Here is a 22,870-nt window from a genome sequence, read left to right on the forward strand (position 1 = left end):
ACCAGGCATCCAGGCTCCCATGTGCTTCCCACCACCTCCCCTTGGATACACTGAAAGCAGCAAGGACAGATGCACAGGAGGTACCACTCCAGATGGGAGGTCACTCCAAATGCCCAGGCAGACAGTGGGAGAAGGTTCACACAAGAGCCTCAATGCCAACACATCAGGAACAGATGTGCTGGGAGAGGGTCTGGTTATCACTCTCCCTGCAGAACAAGCGCTGTGCTCTCAGCTGTTATAGAGCTCTTGACCAAATTTATATATAAAAAAAAAAACAAAAATAATTAAACATCCCCACCTACTCAGATGCCCAGAAATCAATGAGCCCTGAATAATCTCAAACACTGCTCTTGCAGGGGATTAGTGAAGACAAAACTAACATCTGGGCCTGAGCCCCAATTTGCCTGACTGAGGGAAAGGTGCCAGAGGATGAGATGGACTGGGATGGTACAGAGAGCTCTGCAGAGCCTCTGAAGAAAGGAAGGGGTATAAATATGAATATATATACATATATCTCCAGCAATAGCAAAACAACAGGGCATAAGGCAGGGTAAGCTCTCAGCAGACTCTGCTAAATGGTTTCCAATTAATTAACTGATTACATGATAGAACAGAAGGGGATTCAAGTGAGTGCTGTTGACCTTTAAGAATAATTAATATCATCAGGATCGCAAAACTCGTCCAAGAAAAATAATTAGGAAGATTCTAATATTGCCTCCAAAGCCACATCAAAATGGGAGAGGAAGGTTCTGGTTAATTCAGAGGCACTGTTCCCAAGTATTTGCTAGCAAACCCATTTCTCCCTTATCCCTGCTTCCCCCTGCAGGTCTCCCACACACACATGCTTCTTCCCTATCCCAGTTAACCCTCCCTCTCCTCCCCAGATCCATTTTCCATATCAACTCTTCTACAACCCATCCCCCTTCTGCTCTATTTCAACCTTCTTTCCAAAAGACTCTTTGCTTCAAGCCCTTGTTGCAACCCTATCTCTCCAGACTGGTCCCTGTCCCTCCCACAGCCTCATCCCCACTCCCTGCTCATCTTTGACCAGCCCCAAACTCCAGTCTCTCGTCAGGAAGGAGCCCTGGTCCTTCCACACGACATCGATCCACTTTTTATCTCCAGTCATCACTGGCAGCTTCATCGGCTGACAGAAGGCAAGCGCTACGTGTAATCCCAAAAAAGCCCTTCTCTGCTTTTCCTCAGCAGTCAAATCCATCACAGAGGCTGGTCTGGGAAGCAGATGTAAGCGATACACAGCAACAGGAGGAAGTGAAAGACGGGAAACTCGTGAATCCCTTATCTCCCATTACACCTCACCAAGCATGTGAATGCTCCCACCTCACTATATTTTCCTTGCTCCTCCTTTCCTAGTTCACTTGGCCCAAAGGTCCTGTGTGGGAGAGGGCTGGAAAGCCACTGAGCCAAGCAGGAACTGCAGTGGTGAACTTCTCAGGGAAGGTCGCTTGAACACACTGGGAGGGAGGTACATTGCATGAGCAGACAACATTTCTTGTGAAGGAAGTGTAAAAAAAAAAAAAAAAAAAAAAAAAAAAAATCCACAGCCCTGGAATGAAACCCACCTTTGCAGGGAATAAATAAATTTCCTCTGCTGCTTATTATCATTAAAACTTCTGTGGCTTGACACTTCACTAAATTATAGATAAAAGGAAAAATGGTCTTCCTGGGCTCAGAAAAGCAGGTTGCTGCCAGAGAGCTGTGTTTACAGCAGCTAATGAAAAGAAAGCCTGCCGTTAGCCTGCAGCACTCACCCCACCTCGGCGGGGAGCAGAGCTACCTGCACCCACAGCACTAGGGGCCTGGGAGCAGCAGCTGAGCACCGTGAGGGACCAGAGCTGGGGGGTACCCACATGAGGAAGCACAGGGACCATGCCATCAGCCAGTGGAGATGGCAGCTGCCACCTCCCATGCTGCGCAGAGGCTCCTGGCCGCAGCAGGAGGTGAGGCTGACATGCTCCAGCTATGCCTCATCAAATGACATGGAAAACACTCAGCCTGGGAGACAGACAGCACCAAGCAGGGAGCTGCCTTGCACCAGGCTGCTGCTTCCCCCCAGGGGCCCGTGGGGTGGGCATGGGGAGCAAGCAGGCAGCAGATGCCTGGAGTGCACCTGAGCATGGGCACAGGAGTATTTCTTCCCCAAAACCTGTTTGCAGCAGCTGAGCACACAGGGAGGAGTAACACTCTGAGCAGAGACCTGCCTGCAGCAACACCTGAGCTGTGGCACGATGTGCCTCCTCCCAGCTCCGGGCACGCTTGGCTGAGGGGGACAGGGAACTGGTGGTGACTTAATACAGCCAAAGCTCAGCAAAGCCTGCCTGCTACACTCCACATTTTTAACCACCCCAAAAGCAGAAACATGTTTTGCCTTTGACAGTTAGCCCTGTCAAAACAAACAAGAGTGTCTGGACACAGAAGTTATGTTTTTCCCGTTCTTCTCAATACATGTCACACTTAAAAAGAAGTGTCTTTTGCTGGGCTGTGTGAGGAATATCTTCAAATGAAAAGACTAATCACCGCAAAGCACTGAGTGCTTCAGAGTGCAGCAGGCATTCTTTCATTATTCTGAGACAGCAAATTACCCACAATTACCAACATGCACAACTGGATACAACAAACATTTAGCCAAAGCCCACGGATTGCAGTTGCAGTGAGGTTGGATGGCAGATGTCCTAGAGAACTACTCATGTGAGAAACCCCTAGACAGCAGCCAGGCAGTGGTGCTGCAAAAACAACTCCATTCACGCTGCAGAGCAAAGTCAGTGCCAGGAAACACTGCAGTTCAGAAAGCTAGCCTTCACAGAATCACGGAGTGGTTTGGGGTGGAAGGGACCTTAAAGATCATCTAGTTCCAACCACCCTGCCATGGGCAGGGATACCTTCCACTAGACCATATTGCTCAGAGATCCATCCAGCCTGGCCTTGAACACTTTCAGGGATCTTGCAGGTATTTCAGCTGCCAAACAGGCACCCGGGCAGGCCGGTTTCACAGCAGCATAAAGGCACTGCTGGCTGTGAAACCAGAACGGGCAACCCACAGGTAGGATCACACTTTGACCCTGCTCACAACTGCAGCCAGGAGTGCACAGGTACTAATCCCTCACTGCCCGGAAAGCCTGGCTGGGACTGGAGGGTGAAGGAACTTGTTCCAAGACAAGGGTAAAGGAGACAGGGGCTGCCAGCAAACTGCAGGCTTGGCTGAGAAAGAGGTGGGGAAGCCGGGAGGCTTCAGTGCAGGCGGGGAGGCTGGGTCAGAGGCCAGGCTGCAGGCAGGGAGGACGAGGGGCCGACGGCCCTGTCCGTGGTGCTGAACGCGGCCCCATCCCGCGGGACATCCGTGGGCACCGGCAGGGCTCCCTGGGCAGCAGAGCCGGGAAGGGCCAACCACGACCTCAGGCGTGCTGGAGGACAGCAGGCGTGGAATATGCTCATCCACAGTCACTAGCACGGCTAAAGACACCCACAGCTCCCCGGGGACACACATCCCTGGGTCTCACCTGCAGCCCTGTAAACACCCCACAGCCTCTTGAATCCGACATAATTCACAGCTCATCCCTTCCCAAATAGAAATAAGGGGAGGGGGTTGGTGGGAAACTCCACCCCTTGACCAGTATTGCAATAAAATTTTATAATTCCAATAAAATTCATGACTGCCTAACTTATGACATTTAAATTCCTGACTTGTCACACACCATCATGAATTAATGTCCCATCTTTCATGCCCTGTAGTATCTTATTGCTCAAATAACATATGATTTTAATGTTTCTATTTTTCTGCCCTGGTGCTCATTGCCGGTATATCAAAAAGGGAAAACCAGCCCTGCAATCATATTGTTAGTAAACCAGTACCATGGTAAGAAAAATCCCAGGAGAGAACTTGTGTAGTCACTTCGCTTTCACTCATCCTGCTGTGATTGTTCACCCTCTCCCCTAGAAGCTTTCCATGTCCTCAGGTGCCCCCCAGGGAGGTTCCTCCCCCCTGTGCAGCACCTCTCACGCTGGCATAGGCAGGTAAGAAATGCTTTGCACCACATCTAACCAGCTGAGCCACAGGGTCTGGGGAACAAGCAAGAGGGAGAGTTGGAGGCTCTTCTAGAGTACCTTCATGTTACAGTGACCTCACAAACATCCCCAGCATCATCTGCAGCCTTTTTTGAAGGACAGGATGGGAAAAAAATCCAGGACCTTTGCGAAAACCACAGCTGCTCATTTCACGTCACAAAAACTGATCAAAATTTAGGAAGGGAAATAAGTCTCACACTGCAGCTGGAAAGAATATCTCAACATTTCAAAGGAAAGAAGGAGAGGCAGAGCCACAGTAAAGTCCTGAGCCCAGGGACCAGAGTGGTAGGCATTAAGTAAGAATCCAAGTGAGCAAAACTTATTTGTGATAGAGTTGTTATATCTCATCCTATGTTAAAACAGCATTAGACAACTCAAGGTCAGGCTTCATTAGAAATCATACAAGGTGTTATGCCTCAAATGGATCAAATAAAAACAGAGGAAACAAGTGTTATTCCAGGTTTTCAGATGGGAAAGCGAAGCAGGACAAATCTTGCCAAAAGGAGTGCAGTGCTTGAGCTGGAAACTTTCTTCCTCAGGTCCCACTAGAGCACATCAGTCACAAATTCACCACTCTCCTTCTATTACAGTGCAACAAACCCTCTCCACAGCCAAGTGAAGCAGCCTGCAGCCAAAAATTAGTTACCCAGCCCTCTGAATGCAGGTCAAATTATTTCAACCCACCCTGAAGGAAAGCCTCAGCCCTGCAGGGAACTGGTCTCTCCTTTGGCCTTGTGCACAATGTCTGGTAAAACTCAGGACCTACCTCTGCCACTGCAGCAAAAGGAATAGCTGCAGTTAACTGCTTATCAGTCACCTATGGCAATAAATGGGGAATAAACATGCCATCAAACCACTGCTGCCAAGTAGCATATCAGCAAGGACCTGCACTACACTGGTATCCAGGGGGCAAAGCAGATGGGGAGAACAGGAAAGTTCATGGAAGCAGAGGAGATGTTACAGCTGTTTATTTTAGTGACTGTGCCATAAGCATGCCCAGCATTTTATGGAACTAGAGACATATGGGGGGAAATGCCTCCCTGAGTAAACCACAGCCAGAGGTTTGCTCCTGGAGAGGGTTGGAGCAGGAACACCCTTGGAGTATAAGTGGGAATCAAAGGGTACCCAAGCTGCCTGCCTGGTTAGGGATACTAAAGAAACACTCACCCAATACAACTTAAAGGCTGTTTAAAACATCCTCATACTTCTCATTTTCCATATATATTCATGGAGAAATTTGTTTCCTATTTAGCAAATGCAAAATAAAACACATTAAACAATCAAGGAGGTGGCTTGGGTAAATGCATTTTACTTCACCTTCCCAGTGAGCTCACACATAGTCATATACTGTGCCCCAGCTGACACACACAGGCTCGTTAGGCTGCATTGACTCAAGAGTAAAGATAAGAAATCAAGAGCAATTAACACATGACAGTTTGGGTTAGGAGACTGCCAGGATGAGTATGACAGCAGTGCAGTGATGAAAGGACAAAGCAGGGAGAAACCATTAGGAAGGAGGAGAAAGGGTAATAGGACATCCAGAATCAAGCAGAGAGTTGCAGGCAGGCACAGGGCCTGGAGCTGGTTACTGGAGAGAGCAAAGAGAGAGTTTAGAACGGCTCTTTAAGAGAACAAGGAGATAGATCATTAACCACAGCAGAGGAAAGTGACCCTCAAACCTCAACTGAGAGGCAACAGTATTATAGTTGCACTAATTCAGCATTCTGATACTTTGTTTATTTCTTTATTTAGTGTAAGATCTCCATCAAGTTCTCAGACACACAGAGCAAAGAAAGTGAACCTCACTAGCCTCGCAAGAAAGTTGCCTGCAGCCCTTTGAAAGTGCACAGGCTTCAGCTGAGAGAGGGCTTCAAGACCTGTCCTGAAGCAGCACTGGAGAAAGCAGAGGGCAACTCACCAAATTCATACTGCCTCAGCCCCCTCAGTTTTCAGGGAATGAAGCCTTGTATCTTGCCTATTAGAGCCCAAACCCATAACATATCTCTGGGAATTCCCGCGGCAAAGCAAAAAGCTACATTCAATACCAAGGCACTCGTTCATAGGATCGCTGCACAGCTGCCATGAACCCAACCAGGACACTGAAGCTGACCTCATCCTTAGAAAACAACACAACTGACAGATGAGGTTCTGGAAGGCTCCAGATTAATCACAGCTCAGGTTTGCCCATGAAAACAAGCCATCTCAAGTCTTTCACCAGGCAAAGCAGGTCCCTGTGGCATTCCTGCCAGAACCTTCCAGTTATTCCTCAATCCTCATTTTGGAGAGAAAGGGACGGACATGGTCACATAGATAAAAAAGCCTGTGGAGCTGGTGATCTGACCACACCGTAATCAAAAAAGCACGCCAGGGTCTCCATGGGTAAAGACTGGAAGAGAAAGCTTGAGCCTCAACCCCATCTTTACTCTGGCAGGCAATGCTGAGAGGGCAGTCTTTGACAGAAGCTGTGTCTGGGCTGGCCCACAAACTAATTTAGAGCACATATAAACCTCCAGAAGACAGTTTAAGAAGAGCCTCTGAATGCAGACAGAAATGGCAATTATTAATTTTCTAAATAGAAATCTGACTACTTAAGCCTTATTTAAAAGCATGCCTGTCTCTGTAATTACACAGCCTTAATTTGTTTTCTTTACTACACAATAAATAAGGTGTGCACAATTACCCTCTGCAGATACAAGGCAGTGCCTCCTAACTGGCTGGTTGGGTACGCAGCCGCCCAGGAAAATACTTAGAGGGAATCAGTCTCTTAAGTACCTGCTTACCAGTGAAGGGGGACTCAGGAACTGCAAATATCAACTTGTCTAGTCAGCCTGCTGAGAGCTCACTCTCCCTACATGCACAGCTCTACTGCCCCATGACCAGAGAGGGCTGCACACTTTGGCCAGCAGCAAACAGAGGTTGTGTCCTCCCCTGTTCATCAGCTCCTGGTGCACTGTGAGACTGAGTTCCCTGGGGACTTCCCAGTTCCTAATGAGGAACTTGTTAAGGCTGAATTCTTCCCCACAGGGGACTACAACAACTTTTTTTTTACTCTGACTCTGCCTGTTTTCATGATACATTTAGGAAGTTGATCTCCTCATGACTTGTAACCCTCTATCAAATTAAATAAATTAGCCAAAGGCTTCCAGTGTCATTAGGAGAAGGGACAGAGAGTTTGAGAGTGTGCAAGACTTTCCTCAATAAGCTGTGCTAAACACAGCAGCATAGTAAATATGTATTCAGATGGTTTATGTCTCAAATTTAGGAACCATACCACACTAAAGTTTTCTTGTACAGCCTCAAGCCAAAGACTGAGGTTTTCTGTCAATACCAAGCATTTTCTATGTTCAGCTGCATTGCCTGCTAAAACCAACATCCAGAAATCTTGGCTACAAGTCTTCCACAGCCTGGACTTGCTGGTCCTCACAAGCAGTGCATACAATTGACCAGGACTATTCCTGCAACAGCCAAAGGACTGTCAAATACACACAGGGATCAGAAACCTATGAGTGCAACTTCTCCCATTGAGATGATCTCAAGTAATGGCACAAAATGACACTGGAAAATATCCAGTTTACATCAGACCCACATCCTGCCAGTACTTGTTTTGGAAAGACTCAACTCTCTTGGTCCAAGCATCAGCAGAAGACATAGATCCAAGCTGCAAAATCCACTGTTATAATTTGGATTAATTGCCTCTGTAGCAGTGATGGGCTTCACATCACCAACAATCAGATAAGGCCATGGAGCACTAACTGTCCCCATTCAAGGAGGAGGAAGAGGAACCCAATGTGATTCTTAGATCCAAACCTCTGGCTCCAGGTCACCCACTGCTACTCCAGTGATCAGGTTGACCTGCAGCCCCTTACTCTAATACAGCCAATTTCAAACCTTTAAGGACCGACATGACCCTGCCCAGCTGCACTTTGGAGCACTCTGAAGTCTACCACTTGAGCACCTGAATGCTGAAAATCCCCTTCATGGGTATCTGGCCTTTCCCCCCTGACTCTGTGATGGGTAAGGGGGAAAAATACCAAGCCAAACTTCATCCAAACCCTCACAAACCTGAGCTCCTGCAATTAGAGCTGGGATAAGTGATCTGCTTGTGATTGCACAGCTGGGGTCTGAAGACAAGCGCGTGCACAGAGGAAGGGCCAGAAATAGATGTTACTGGGAGAAGGCAAAGCCTTCTGGCCCGTTTGAGAGGAGGAAACCTTGATGAAAGGCACTGGGAAAAAACTTAGTTCAGCAGGAAGTTTGGATTTAACCCAGGATGGGAAAGGAGGGGGGGAGGGAAAAAAATCAGCCTTTGAGACTTAAGAATTTGTACATGAGCTTCATGTGAAAAAAATGCTCAAACACAGCTTGCACACCCTGCAAAGGTCTGGCCCAGGGTTCCCACCTCCCCGTACCAACCCTCACCGGCAGTGAAACCACCTTCTCATTTATTAGGCACATTTGCCATCTTATTGACTCAGCTCCACCAGCAACCATCCAAACAGTCATCAAAGGTGAAGGAAAACCAGAGTGGCAGCGAAAACACGTAGCAGTAACTCAACAAGCCCTAAACACCATCCAATAGTCCCCAGTACTGCAGGCAGCCCTTCCACAAGGGGACTGGGACAGTCTCCCTTGCTCCTGTCTGCTACTGTACCTGGTTACAGCAGCCCAAGAGTTAGAGCAGAGTGACATTTCCATTAATCCTTTTATCCCTGGTTCCTACGTGCAGTGGCTGCAGAAGATCTCAGGCCTTTGAGGGAGGCAGTGCCTGCAGAACAGCCAAGGAGGCACCCTGATGCACTGGCAGAGAGCTGAGGCCATGAGGGGATCCCAGGTGGCACCAGGTGCCTGCCAGGCTGTGCAAAGCCTCAGAATCCACCCTGGGAAAGGCAGCCTGGCTGCAAAGGAGCAGTGGCACCACGGTCTGAGAGCCTCTGGGGAACAAGAGGGAGTCACCAACCCTGTAAGCACTAAGTCTCCATCCTTGGGTGCCCAGCATCCTCTACAGGGAACATCCACCCTACAAACATCCATGCTGCCAAGTCCCAGCAACAGCATCAAAACTCACTGGCAAACACTAACCAAATAATATACTTACTTGCCTCGAGCTTCAAAAGGCAAGGAAAGAAAGATGTTAAGAACATGATCAATCTTACATGGACCAAGCAGTAAACAAACACATATTTCATCACCACATACCAACCTTAACTCTTGACACGAGATGGATGTGGGGGTTTTTCCACTCCCAAAAGTAATTCCAAAAGACAAAAACAAACACTTTGGGGAAAAGCAGCAACAATTGCCTGTGTACACATTAATGTCATATTCAGCCTCAAAGCAAGTGTATTGGGCCTTTTAAACTCCTACGACATCCAAACTAATTTCATCAGGAATCAAATGTTATTCATTTTATCTGCTAGATACATAAACAGCAACTACACAATTGACAAACAACCCTCAAAAAAAAAAAAAAATCAATTGAGAGTGGTTCAGAGAGAACATTGCCCAGGAACAAATAACTAACTACAGAAAACACAAAAAATCTGCTTCAAATCAAAATTACAAAGGGCAGAAATCAGGAAAATCCCAGTGGTCAGCATTAACGAGAGTATATTATGAAAAATATGCAATTCTTTAAACTCAAAAAAGCTCAGTCCACGTTCACAATGCCCTCAACTATTCATGCCCTTTGGTACTGCAGTTCTCCTATTTAGCAAGTACTTTACTGTCACTTAGCAACTGTAAATGGTTTTCCAAAAAGGGAGCTTTTGGGGTTTTTCAGTTCACATCATCTCTGAGCAGACATCAAAAGACAAATCTATCCTGCTCTGCAGGTCGCATTTATCTACTTGCCCCAGGAACAAGTCTGTATCGATGGCCCAATGCATCTGCAGACTCAAATGGATGCACTTTTAAAGGGAAGAAGCCACTGGCACGAGTTTCCAAAAAGCAGGGATACACATACTCTCCATCCAGCCCATCAGCTCATGCCCAAGGATGGAGCCTCTCAGCAACCCCTTTTCACCTTTTGTATCTATACTGGAGCAGAAGAGGGGTTTGATCTCGGACACAGTTACTTGGACAAGATATTTTAAGCCCATAGAGCACCTTGCAGAGTGGCCTGAAATTCAGGCTTTGATTTTTCACCTCGGGAAAAGCAAATACACATTTAGAAAATAAACCAGTGCCCTTGGCATCAAGGATGTGGAAATTCCCCGTGACACTGTACTTGCTGGCTAATGATGCCCCAGCAGCTGGACACTTGTGCAATGTCCCATGATAACAGCACTCCAGCCTCTCTAGCACAAAACAACCCTACCCCAGGCCCAGTGCAGATACTACTTTAAGAAGTCAATAATTAGGAGCAGAGCTGGCAGCCCCTGCACCCCAGGATTTGTATTGGAAAAGCAGCCTTTGGTTAAAAACTAACGAGCGGGGCAGGCTCTGGCTGTGCTCTGGGGCTGGTGGCCGTCCCCAAACTCTGCAGAGAGGGAAAGGTGCACCAGCCGCTGCAAGCCCGATAACAATGCAAGTGCTCGTTAGAGAGGCGATAAAAGCCAGGACAGTTATCAGAAACCCAAACCCATCAGCTGCCCAGCGGGAGCTCGCCCCATCCTGCATCGCAGCCGATTTCACTTCCCCACCCATTCGCTCTTCCATCTCCTGCCCTTTCCCACCTCTCCCTCTCTTTCCCCATCAGCGTTCTGCTTCCCTCTCCTTGCCGTCCCCAACAGGCACTTTAAGGATCCACTTTGTGAGTCGCCTTTCCACAGGGAGCAGAGGGAAAAGGGGACAGCAGCTGCTGGCACTCACATGTAGTGCAGGTGAGGGTTCTTGGCAAAGGCGCGTGGCTGGATGTTTCGTAGTCCTGAGTTCCTGATTGTCCTGCAGAGAGATGCAGAAGGGCAGCAATGGAGTGAAGGCAGACAACTGCTCTAAAACCCTGCTCAGCACCTGAGACCCCTCGATTCCCCCCTCCCACCCCTGGGAGGCACATCTGTCCCCAGGCAGCCTCCGTGAGCCACAAGCAAAGAGGAGATTTGGCTTTTCAGCTTCATCTGATATGGTGACAGACAGTACAGAGCAGCTGCTGGGCAAGGCTCTGCTCCCACATCCACCAAGGCTTGCTGGGGTGCCACAGGCCATCTCCTGCTCCTCTCCCTCTGTCTTCACAAGCAACACTGCCACAAGCAAACCTAACCCTCAACAAAGTCATCTCCTCTCTTCATACCCGAGAGAAAACCCTTCTGCTTGCAGCTCTGAAAAGGAAAGGTATTTTATGCAGGGAATTTTGGACATCGAAGGGGGAATCCTCTTCATACTCTGTTTTAGAAAAGCTCTCAATATCTGCTGCCACTGCTGCTTTGTTAGAGGAGATGAAAACAGCAGCAAGCCTGCTTACAGTGCGTCTGTGTGTTAAAAGTACAGCTTGCTGGAGTTTGGTTACTGAGTGCTCAGCCGTATACACCTCCTCCAGCCCACATGGGAGCTGTACTTAATGTAAAGCTCCCAGTGAAACACATTATTAGAGTCTCTGATTATCCCTGAGCAATGCTCTGCATCTCACACAAGCAGCACCCAGGGCACTCCCAAGATCCAGGAGTATGTAGGAGGGGGAATAAAGAGATTGGGTGGTATCCTTGCTTGGCCAGGCTCCCCAAGCATCTGGCAAGTCCCTTCAATCTCATGGACCTCAATTTCCCCTCCATGACGCACACAGTCGACCTCTCCCTGTGCTCAGAGAGCTGTGCAGGGAGATGCAATTCCCTTATTGTGCAGCACCACCGTGATGGTAACTGTTCTAAATGAGGACCAACAGCCCAGCAATGAAGGATTGGTGGAGACAGCTGGAATTTCACATTGTGGGGCTGAAATGAGTCAGAACAACACATGAGCCCAGAACCAAAACAGCAGGGGAGAGGAGAGGTCAGGGCTGATGTGTGTTGACAGAGCTGTCAGGAGCTAGCAATCTTCCTTCTCACAGACCCAGCAAAGACCAAAAAGCCCTTCATCTCCATTTTGTGGAGTCTCACAGCAAACCACAGCAGATCCAGCAGGTTAAATTGACAGCGTGGAGACTGCAGATGGAGGGAAGCCATGGCTCTGCTGGAAGGAAGGGGCTGCCCAGGTCCATTCCCCTCCCTTTTGCGCAGGACATACTCACAGCCTCTGGAGTCCTGTGTACAGCTCCATGTCAACGGCGTTCAGTGTCTGCAAGTTCTTCCAGTTCTCTATGTGTCTGTGGAGAAGAAGGAAAGGCTCAGCTGTGGCACAACCAGATGGTTGCTCTGTTCATGCAGGGCATGGCGCACAGAGGGAGAATGTCATGCCCTACCACCCAGCTCCATTCTGTTTTCCCAGCGTTTTGGAAAAGTCAAATAATGTGGTTTTACCCGCAATTTCAAGCACAGAATGTGCAACGGAGCCACTGAACATCCTTGCCCAAGTCACTGCCCCTCACTGCACACATCACTGAACAAAGACAGGATTGAAATGGGTTACACAAGATAGTGAAAGCAAACAGAACCTCTCAACAAAAACTTAGGGCCCAAATTTGAAAAGTCATATTTATCCAGTCTCTAACTGGGGTGGATAAACAGGGTCCTAGTCTTTGCCGGCTGGAAGTGCTGCTGGCAGGAGAGCACCAAGCTCAGTTTGGAAACATTGCCTTTATTACAAATTCCTCAGTCGCCTGGGGCAGTCTGGCAGGTATGTTACAGAGAACAAAAACAGAAATAGATCTGTCACCACAGGACCATTTTCAGTAAATATTAGAGCCGGGGGAAGGTGACAGATCGGTAGTCCCAGAGAACAGGGTCCCCTCTTGTCAGCAGCACAGGAGTGATGCTGGCAGCAGTGTGGCTGCTGCCACTGGTCTCTGCTAAAAGGCTGCAATGCTGGGTCGAGTAAAAGGAGTTCAGTCCTCGTCCCCCAGGCAGTCCTTGGGCAGTTCTGGCTTTCTCCAGTTTAATCTCAGACACCCTTCCACCAGAAAGCACAAACGTTTTCAAGAAGGTTTTCACTGAAAAGCAGGTGGAGGTGGTCCTCTCTAAAAGTCAACTGAAAGGGGGAAAAACATCTGGCATGTCCCTCTTGAACAATACGGGAAAGAAGCCCAACTTTGAAGTCTCTGAACATGTACACCCAAGCTCACATTTGCCTTGGTGCAACAGCTGGCTTTGCACTTGACCCTGGAGAGGGGAAACATCTCCAAGTGATGCAGGATTGGAGTGATGAGAAAACACTGAGAGCTATCCTGTGATTCTATGATTCTAGGCAAGAAGGTTCCAGGACCCCACACGGTGGTTCAGAGGGTGAATAAGCAGAAAACAGATCTTAGACCACTTCTAGAGCAGTTGTAGGGGCCACACTTTTTTCCTTCTCCGGCACTTGCTACACCTTGTGCTTGCACAAGAGCAGATGAATCAGCGTGACAGAAGTACATGGACTTCCTTAAGCCACATCCCAAATAACATCCAGCTCAAAAAAGAAAAATACAAAGCCTGGACTAAATCTCAGTGTATTTCTCTGCTCTCACCATACAGATCCAAGAAAAGCAGAGACCCACAAGAGTCACCTCTGCTTTCCACATGTTCCATAATTGCCTGCATGCCCAGAGGGGTTAGTGCAAGGACGCAGCATGAGCTCCCAACTGCTGCTGCATGACAGTGTAAGTCACTGTTCACCCTCAACGACCTGCTCATCGGCTTGTATCGCCTGTGTCCCAGACAGAATGAGAAACAGGACATTATTACAGCCATTTCATATTCCCTGCCAACATCTAAGGCCCCTGTGAACATTTGCAGAACAGAACGCAGACTGGGAGGAGTCAGTCAGGAGTTCCAACAGCTCAGTGAAACCTTTTCGAGTCAGGGCAGGACTGCCAGTTCAGGTCCTGGGGCACAAGACTGCAGGACTGAGCAAGGCTACAAACACAGGCTGAAAATACTTCCCGTCTGCAACTCCTACACAGCAAAGTGAAGGTCCTCCAAGAGGAAGAAAGGGCAAGGGGAAAAGGAGGAATAGGATGATGTGGGTTTACCACCAGGACATGCTGAACCTACAGCACCCAAGCAATGACCTTCAGGGAGGGATGGAGCAGTCCCAAGCCAGGAGTGATGGAGCTACCACAGCTGGGAAGGAGGCGGCGGCCAGATTGGCTCTTGTTTTATTGATTGTGTTTGCTAAAAAAAGTCAAGGTTATTTTTGACTTGACACTCAAAGCCATGTGGGCAGCATTCTAGAAGAGACAGAAAAAGATCCAAGCTTGTTCCCAGCACTATGCTTAGGCATGAAATTCTGATGACTCAGCTCTGGGGTATGGGGGTCTTGGGGGCCTCCCCATGGCCAAGCCCCCCTAGAAGTGACATTACACTAGACTGTAAATACAACTCCACAACCTGTATTACAACCTCCCCAAACAAAGCCCATGAGCTTCCTGAGCCAGCTATGCTTTCGTACATTTGACACACGTACAATATACAAGACATACAGCACAATACCCATAAAGTAAGAGATGAGAAGCAGTAGTGGAAATACACGCACACACACATAGGATAATCCCCCAGCCCAGCAGCTGCTTTACATAGAGTGCAATGCAGGGAAATAACATCTTCAAGTAGGTGCATAGGTCAGCAAGGGACTTTGGGTCCTTTAAGCTACACAAACCCTTCCTTTCTCAGGGATTTCCAGAAATGTCTTTTACCCTTTTTTCTCTGATTTTTTCAACTCAGCAGGAGTTGCACCCTTGCTCCTAGAAGTGACAAATCGGTCTTGGTTTACAGGCACCTCAAAGATACACCAGGAAAACCATTTTCTTTGGTTCCCTATTGCTTTGGAAAGAACAGTGTAATTTTGCACTGGCTGGGTTCACCTGAACCCACTTAAAAAAAAAAAACAAAACAGAAATGCATCCTATTCTGAAAGCTCAAGGAGTCAAGCTGTGATTGTGAGATTGGCAGTGGTTGCACAGGAAAGCAAACCAACCAAGCAGAGAAACTCCACCCGTGAAAGTTAAGTTCCTCTCATGTCCTTCAGTGTCTCAACTATCTCCCTCTCTTTTCCTTCCAGGGTTTTGCTTGCCCTAGAAATCTTATATCCTCCCACTTGCTGCCGAATACTGAGACCTTCCCTCCTCCTCTGCCTCGGTTCATTAACCCGGCAGGAACACGGGTGCTGGGTTCACACCAAATACAGCTGTGACAGCTCCCAGCCCTGCCCTGGTCTCCTCAATCAGGTGTTGAGGTATGAATTACAGTCAATGGACTAGAGTTTATTCCTCCCTGTAAACGTCTCTTAATACATATTCTTGTGGCATTCCTCAGTTATTACTAAGGCAAACTGCTCTTCTGCAAGACCCAATAGCTTCAAGAGCAATACCATACTTCACAAATCCTGAAGAGCTCACCACGTGCATATCCACCTAGACTCATATCCAACTTCTAATCAAGACCATATGAGACACATTGCTAACACAGATGAGGGAGCTCGTTTATTTTTTGGGATAGAGGGTAGGGCATGTTTGTTTAAATACTCACTCCCTTCTCATACTTCTTGTATGTTTGGAGGGTCCTGCTAGTCCAGGTCTCCTTGCTTGCATTGCAGAGCTGAATTATACCATGCCTTCTACAGACAATCAAATTTCACCTTGGTAAGGCTTTGCTCTCCCAACTCAGACTGAAACGCTGCACTTCACTTTTCTTACCCAAAGGTATTCACTAGCATTTTACATCCATTTTCTCTTATGTCAAAACAATTTTTGCTTAAGCAGCTCTTTTTCTTTCCCGGCACTTCTTCCTCCCTCCTTTACAAGCAGAAACCAGTTCCACCCAACTATCATTTATAAGCTACACGATGCCAGCTCCTCTAAGGCAGTGCATCTGTACCAGTGAAGTGCAAGGCAAATTGTCTCAAGTGCCCTGAAGTGATACTAACTCAAGCCCCAGAAGTGATGCAGATATATTGCTCAGGCAGAGTCCTGGCAGAGAGGTTATTTTGCTTCTGCTTTCAGACCCAGACACTCACGCTTGGTGATCTATGCAAGAAGGACTACTGTGACAGACACACAGAAAATGGCTCTCTGGTTCCTTCATCAACCTATTTAAGTCCCTTTTTCTTGAGTAAGGGTGACCAAAAACACAGCAGTCTCCAGGAGGTCTCACTTGTATAACAGCATGAGCAGCTCCCCACTTACACTGGAAACACCATGACTTGCAGCCTGAGATCACAATGACCTTTATCACAGCCTCATCAACCTGGAGGTTTGTTTTTACCCCTTTATTAAGCATTGCATCAAGCATTTCTATTCACCAGGTCATTTCCAATGGACATGATTTCTTAGCAGGCAGCAAAAGCCCCATTACACCCACATTTACATTCAACCCATTTGGCGTTACAGACTGTCTCTTGGTTTTGTTACTGTAGCTCTTCCCATTGGCTGTCCTCAACCCAATTTGTGGTCCCACAGCTCAGGCAGTGCAGCCCATGAGCATGCTCCTGCCTTTTGCGCCAGTGTTCTCAACAAACCCATGAGCCAGCATCACCTCCAAGGAACCTCAGTAGTTACCGCATCTTTCAACACCTCCCACCACCATTGCCCCACTTCACCTGCAACACCTGGGCTAAACTGTGTCTTCTCCAGAAAAACAACTCACTTCTGACATAATGCAGCATCAAACTAACCTCTCATCACAGTGTCCTCTCTTTGCTGAGGAAATCAGCTACCTTTCCAAAGGAAGGCATGGGGTTAGCCTGACAAAAGTTAACCTTAGGAGGCCAACCCTGCATCACATCTCAGCCTCCATGCACCCACAAACATGCCTTTACAACTTGCTGAAGGCCTTGTAGACTGCTGCAGTCAGAACAGTGGTCAGCCCTGAGCTCGCATGCTCTGTCCCAGTTAATAGCAAACTTGTGAAGTGTCAAGCCCTGTTTGCCAGCTCAGCAGCCTGCAAGCACCACGTCTCACTCAGATCCCAGAGCACCATGTGAGGCCAGCAAGGCAGCAGGTGTCTTTGCCCCTGCATCACATAGACAGAAAATCAGTATTCTTGCTGACCATAAGACCACCAGGTCACAGAGTTTAGGTTTCAGCTGGTCTCCAGAAGTGCCAGGACCTTGCCCCACTTGCTGCAGGAGGGCTGGTAGCCACTAAAGCTGTGAGAACAGCAATTCCTTTCACTCCCAGAAGGACACCATGCAAGGTGGTGTCTGACAACACAGGCTGGTGTCACCTTCTTGAGACCACACATCACCACATACTCCCCTTCCAGTCCAGGGCCAATGCAGCACAGGAGATTGGGATTTAATCACAGTCAGGCTCATTTCATCCCACTTACATGAGGCAGAGGTGAACAAACAGCCTCATGACAATTTACCAAGCGATTAGCTTGAGGCTACTTAATGTGTCTGGCCTTCCCTCACCCTCCTCATACAACAAGGATAATATTTATCTAATCTCTCTCGGCTTTTCAAGCACTGTGGTCAACAGCTAAAAAAGGCACCTGATAAGCACTAAGTATTAACACAGCATGTGTACACATGTGGTACCCAAATCTGTATCTATCTCAGACTGGAGGCGAAAAAAAACTTTTCATGAGGATGCCATCAGCTCCAATCAGTGCCTGAGCAGATGACACATCCCTGTTAGAGCCATGCTTTACAAATGCCACTCACGTTTGGATGCTGGGCAGTGAACAGGTTGCATGCCAGCAAGCAGACAGCATCCCAACACACACACAATTATATATATATATATATATAGGGAAGGGAAGCAGAGTATTTGCCTTCTCTCTCCTGTAGGGCAACAGGAAAATTGATTTGTCGCCCAGGCATATTAAACCTCATAATCCAGACAGAAGCATTAGCTTTCAATTACCTGATATGTTTAGCATTACAAACAAACCGCTTGGCACAACAGCTCCAGACCATGCAAATGTGAATTTGATTGCACTGGGAATAGAGGGAAGACATCTCCAAACCCCTGACCGGTAAGACCTGCCTCGTCCAAGAAGAGGTGCTGCAGATGTTAATGGGAAGCCCTGAAGGCTGGAAAATCTGTGACACTGGTGCAGGTCCCACATTCCAGGGCAAAGCACAGACATGGTGGGAATTCCCAGATACTTTTATCCATCCCTCACACCCCAAAAAAGGGACAAGGAAGCCATAAAGGAATCAGGCACCTTTCACAGTATTATAAAGCACTTATCACATACATTTAATAAGCACGTGCAAAAAAGGACTTGATTCCCTCAATGTGGAAGTTATAAAAGTCAATTGGTAACAGAACCTTAAAGTCAAGTGCAGTTGAAAAAAGACTTAAAAGGACAATATTTTTCCCATTAAAGCAATATTTTCCCCTTCCCAAAAAGCATGGAAAGGTCACCCAGCAGTGGATAACTTTACATCATTAAGGATAATTTGAGGTCAGTGGGAAAAGGAGGGGTAAAGAAAGCAAATCCAGCTTTGTAGAAACAATTATGAGCATAACCCCACAGTGTAATTGTGATTCGTCAGGGTAACAGTCATAAAACCCACAACTGTGACACAGCTCCCTGAGCTGGCAGATCTGCTCCTCCTGACAAGGTCATGTAGGGGTACTTGGGTGCTGCAGAGGGTGCGACAGGGATGCACTCAGTCACCATCCCATGGGCCCAGCCACATCCAGCCCAGCAAGGGTAAGCAAAGGAAAAAGCTCCCAATCCCCAGCTGGGGAAGATGTGGGGATGATAGGGTTATGCACAAGCTACTGCACAGTGGTGTCTCAGCAGTGCTCCTGGAGAAACGCTACCGGTACACACAAGCAACTCACAGGACACAAGGCATTCAGAAGAGAAGACTCCCCCACAGAACACCTTTTGGATGAATCCAGATGAGCTCCACGCTCACTCCAACAGCATCTGCCTGGCCCTAGGCTGGCCAGGAGCAACCACCAGGTGCAGAGGAGCTGCTACAGCTGCACCATCTAACAAGACTGTCATATAGAGACACCCAGCTGTGGAAGATGCCCTGAGAAATAGCTTTAGGCTCAGCTGAACACATTAGGGTTTTTTTCCAGGTACTGCACTTAAGGCATCCTGCCTGGCACCCATAAGGACATACAGGAGCTGAACAAAGTACATGCTTCTAAAAAACAGACAGCAGCACCAATGTGACCAGGACTTCATCCTTTGCTTTTGTCCCCAGGGGGAAGAAGATCCTCTCAGGCACAGGGTGTGCTGTGCCCCATGTTTGTGCACTCACCAGATTTCCTTCTGTGATCTCCTCAAGCCTCTGCATCCCCCACCAGCTCTGGAAGGTGAGTTATGGAGCAGAGAGCATCCCTCACAGGGACAATGTGTCACTGTTACTAAAGGACAGCGGGCTGCCTGGGCCCAGCATGGACAGATTGCTGCAGAACACAGGAAGCAGTATGTTCTTGTTATTGCACACTACATCCAAAGTTTTCCAGTGTAGGGAGTTATGCCCAGTCACACAATTTCAGAAAGGAAGAAATAGGTGGAAGTGGGATGGCAGAGCTGAAGAAGTGCCGTGGGTGCAGCTGTCATACAACCAATACTGCCTTAATATTCCATCACTATTACTCAGCTAGTGCTGGGAGGAAGCAGCCCTGGGGTCCCAAGTAAAATCATTCTAGTTTCCAAAATCATTCCAGTGCTGAAGAAACCTCATTTATCAGAGCCAAGCAACAGTGCAAAAGCTTCAGGTGGAAATTCCCAAGGGCTGCAACATTTCAGGGAGCAGGGTTGTGAGGACAATGCCCCTGAACCTCTCAGCATACAGGTCGGATTCCTGGTTCAGCCCCAGCTCCCTGCCCAAAACCTTGGCACTTCCCAGCCACTGCAGGCTCCCTCCCTAACTCTTTCTTATTTATTGCCTGTCACTATCTGACCCCTACACAGTCCCAAACCTCACCCAAAGTGAGAAAACATAAGATGGGACAGGTAGTTAAGTCCTGCAGACATGGACATAAATACACAAATACAGCCACCTTGGGGTAAAGCATCAGTAAAAGTGAGAGTTCACTCTCCACCTGCAGCATCAGGCAAAGCTCACTCCCCTTTTCCTCTGGGTGGCAGACTCAAAAATAATGATATCTGCCTGAAGGGCATTTCTTTCATTACTCACTGAGAGGAGAGCCTACAAAGCCAGTCCTCTGTGCCCAGTGAGTTCCTTTTAACTGTTAGACATGGATCTGGGCTATATGGAGCAGAGACTCCTGGCTCAGGACTGCTAACATCAACCTGGGCATACCTAATCACAAAAACCCATCTCCACACTAGCCATGTAGCCATCTAGGATGAAAGGGCAATCCAAGTGCAGAAAAAAAACATTTCCCTGAGAGTTTACACCACACAAACCTCAGGGCGAGGCAGCACCCTTTGGTCTCCTCACCCCCACGTAGAGCAAAAGAGCTCCCATTTTTAGGCAGCTCTCCAAACACCTGCCATGCTGAAGGGAAGGGTGCTTTATCCATAGGATTTCATATGCAGTGAGAGCCAGCAGTGTGCAGCATTTTGTGGTCTTTAAAGATCAAACAGCATTTTATAGAGGAAGCAGTACCCTGGTCAAAATCAGCTTCAGTAATCGTATTCTGCCTTATTAAACCCTCCCTGCAACTTCAAACTGGAAGTCAGATTCCCCCACATTCCCATCTCCAAACAGGTCTGGGGATTCTCAGAAACTAAACTATATAAATACATAGATATTAATACAGGCAGACAAAAGCTGCCAAGCTCTGCTCCAAAGGCAGCAGTGTTTCTCTCCCAGAGAGCACAGTGCCTAAACACATTGGCAAGGCAAGGAGATGTACTAAAGGTATGAGATCACTAGAGTTCAGCTTGGCAGGAACAGCTCATGGTACAGAGTGGTGCCAAAGAGTACGTGGTAGGAAGCAGCCCCCACAAAAAGGACCAGAGTCTTGGAGATGGTCATGACGATATTAGCTCAGCTAGGACCCAAAAGGGAGCCCTGCCAGCCACATGCACACATTGCACTTCAAGCTGTGCTTGAAGACAGGAAAATGGATGGAGGAGGAAAAGGAGAAAATAAAATCTCCCACGAACTGGCTGTTACTGTGATATATGGCACTGGGAACGAGGACACAGGAACAGAAGTCCAGCAAGAGCAGAGACAAGAACCAGGGATGGGGCTGCACAAGTGCCATGATGGGAAGGGTCTGCAGTCCTTAATCCAGACCTGCTGCCACCCACCCACACAAACCCACAAGCACATTCCCCAAAACCACAGCCGCTACAGTAGTCTCAAGTCAGGAAATTTTTACATCCACATCAGCTTCATCTCAAATCCTGTTCCAATGCAGCTGCACATTTTTGGGTGAATCCTTTCCACTGCTCCCATGCCTGGGTCCTGGAAGCAGCACAGAAAACAGAGCTTGGAGCCGCAAACCGTGGGTGGGGAGAGGTCCCTCAGCTTCTGCACAGTTATGGCAATCGAGCACCCAAATCCAGTGCCCTGCCAGAGTCCCCCATCCTACTTTAAACTCCTACACTCCCCCACAGCTCCACCACAACGCCCATAATGTGGCTCATCCCATTTCCAGCTTTCCCACACACCCCAAACACAGGAAAACCCACTGCCCAAGAAAGGAGAGGAGAAGGAACATCTTTCTCGGACTTGGATCCTGCTCCCACGACAGTTTGGGTTTTTTTTCCCTCCTAAATGTCTCCCAAGGAGCCTGAACTTTGGTCCTGCAGCATTTTGGCTCCTCAGATGTAATGAAGCTCGAACAAGCAGGCAGCAATGCCCAGCTGGGCTGGCCACAGGCCAGACTCCCAGCTGCTGTGCTGAGGGCAGCCACGGGCAGAGTAGCTCCAACCTGCAAGGAGACTTGCCAGGGTCCCCATTACCTACACAGCACGGCAGATCTGCCTGACCAGCTTCCAGCTGCTCCCCATAAAGCCAAAGGGCGAGGTAAGTTCTCCAGAGAGTTTATTTTTGAGCCAACTGCCATGACCTGCCCTTGGCTTGTATCTGCACTTCAATTAAATCACAGCCAGCTCTGCCCACCCTCCTCAGCAGCAATGGAGGCGGTCCTCCCTCACCCAGGAGAAGGGCTCAGACCCCCTTTTCCCCAGGAAAAGTCATGAAAACAAATCTCCCTTCCCTCTGCCAAGTTTTTCCTACAAGGGGCACACACACTGACTTGGCTCTTATTGATGAGGCTAATAAACAGAAGCATCACTCAGGAGCAGGGGGATGTACTCATTAAGACATGGTGACTCAGAGCTCCAGGCTTCCTGGGATAACAGGTATTTTGAGGGAAGTCAGCTGGCTCTGAAAAGGAAAAGCTAACCAGCATGCCTATAAACATGACACAGGCAGGAGGAGGCAGGGAGGGGAAGAAAGGAGAGCAAGGAGGCACTAGACACTTTAAAAGCTCCTCTCCCAGTGCTCTACTTTGTTCATATAAATGTGAAAAAAAGCACCTTAGAAAAACATTATAGAAGACTCTGACAGCCAGAGACACTGCTAACCAGGCTGTTGTGTTTGAGCTGATCCAGCTACGCAAACAACAAATCCTGGGGCCGTATCTAGCTCGCCTCATGGCTCGATCTGCCATTCCTCTGGATAAAGGCATAACTGAATTACAGAGAAGCCTTTGCTTGCCCAGCACCCAACTCACAGCCAGGGCTTCTCAGCACAGCAAAACCAGATCCCTGACCAAGACCCAGCCCTTCAATCCACACAGGCACCTCCTTCACCAGGGCCAAAGGTGGGGTGAAACCCTAGAGCTCACACTATCCAAGCACACTGCTGGCTCTCAATCAAA

General features: G+C 48.2%; 1 protein-coding gene across 4 annotated transcripts in view; it reads right to left on the reverse strand.

Moving 5' to 3' along the window:
* Window positions 1-22,870, reverse strand: part of NTRK3 (neurotrophic receptor tyrosine kinase 3) — a 215,013-nt gene that overhangs the window by 169,287 nt on the left and 22,856 nt on the right. For all 4 annotated transcript variants that reach the window (XR_003571361.1, XM_027884977.1, XM_027884976.1 and 1 more), the window contains exons 2-3: window positions 12,245-12,319; window positions 10,894-10,965 (exon numbers count right to left, since the gene is read on the reverse strand). Coding sequence is in view for 3 of the 4 variants with exons in the window: in XM_027884977.1 (XP_027740778.1) it covers window positions 10,894-10,965; window positions 12,245-12,319 (147 nt within the window). In the remaining variant the exon portion in view is untranslated. The remainder of the gene's footprint in view (window positions 1-10,893; window positions 10,966-12,244; window positions 12,320-22,870) is intronic.

Source organism: Empidonax traillii, unplaced genomic scaffold, assembly GCF_003031625.1.
Source record: "Empidonax traillii isolate 1590-97213 ecotype Southwest subspecies unplaced genomic scaffold, ASM303162v1 scaffold158:size1480230, whole genome shotgun sequence".
Classification (NCBI taxonomy): Eukaryota; Metazoa; Chordata; class Aves; order Passeriformes; family Tyrannidae; genus Empidonax; species Empidonax traillii.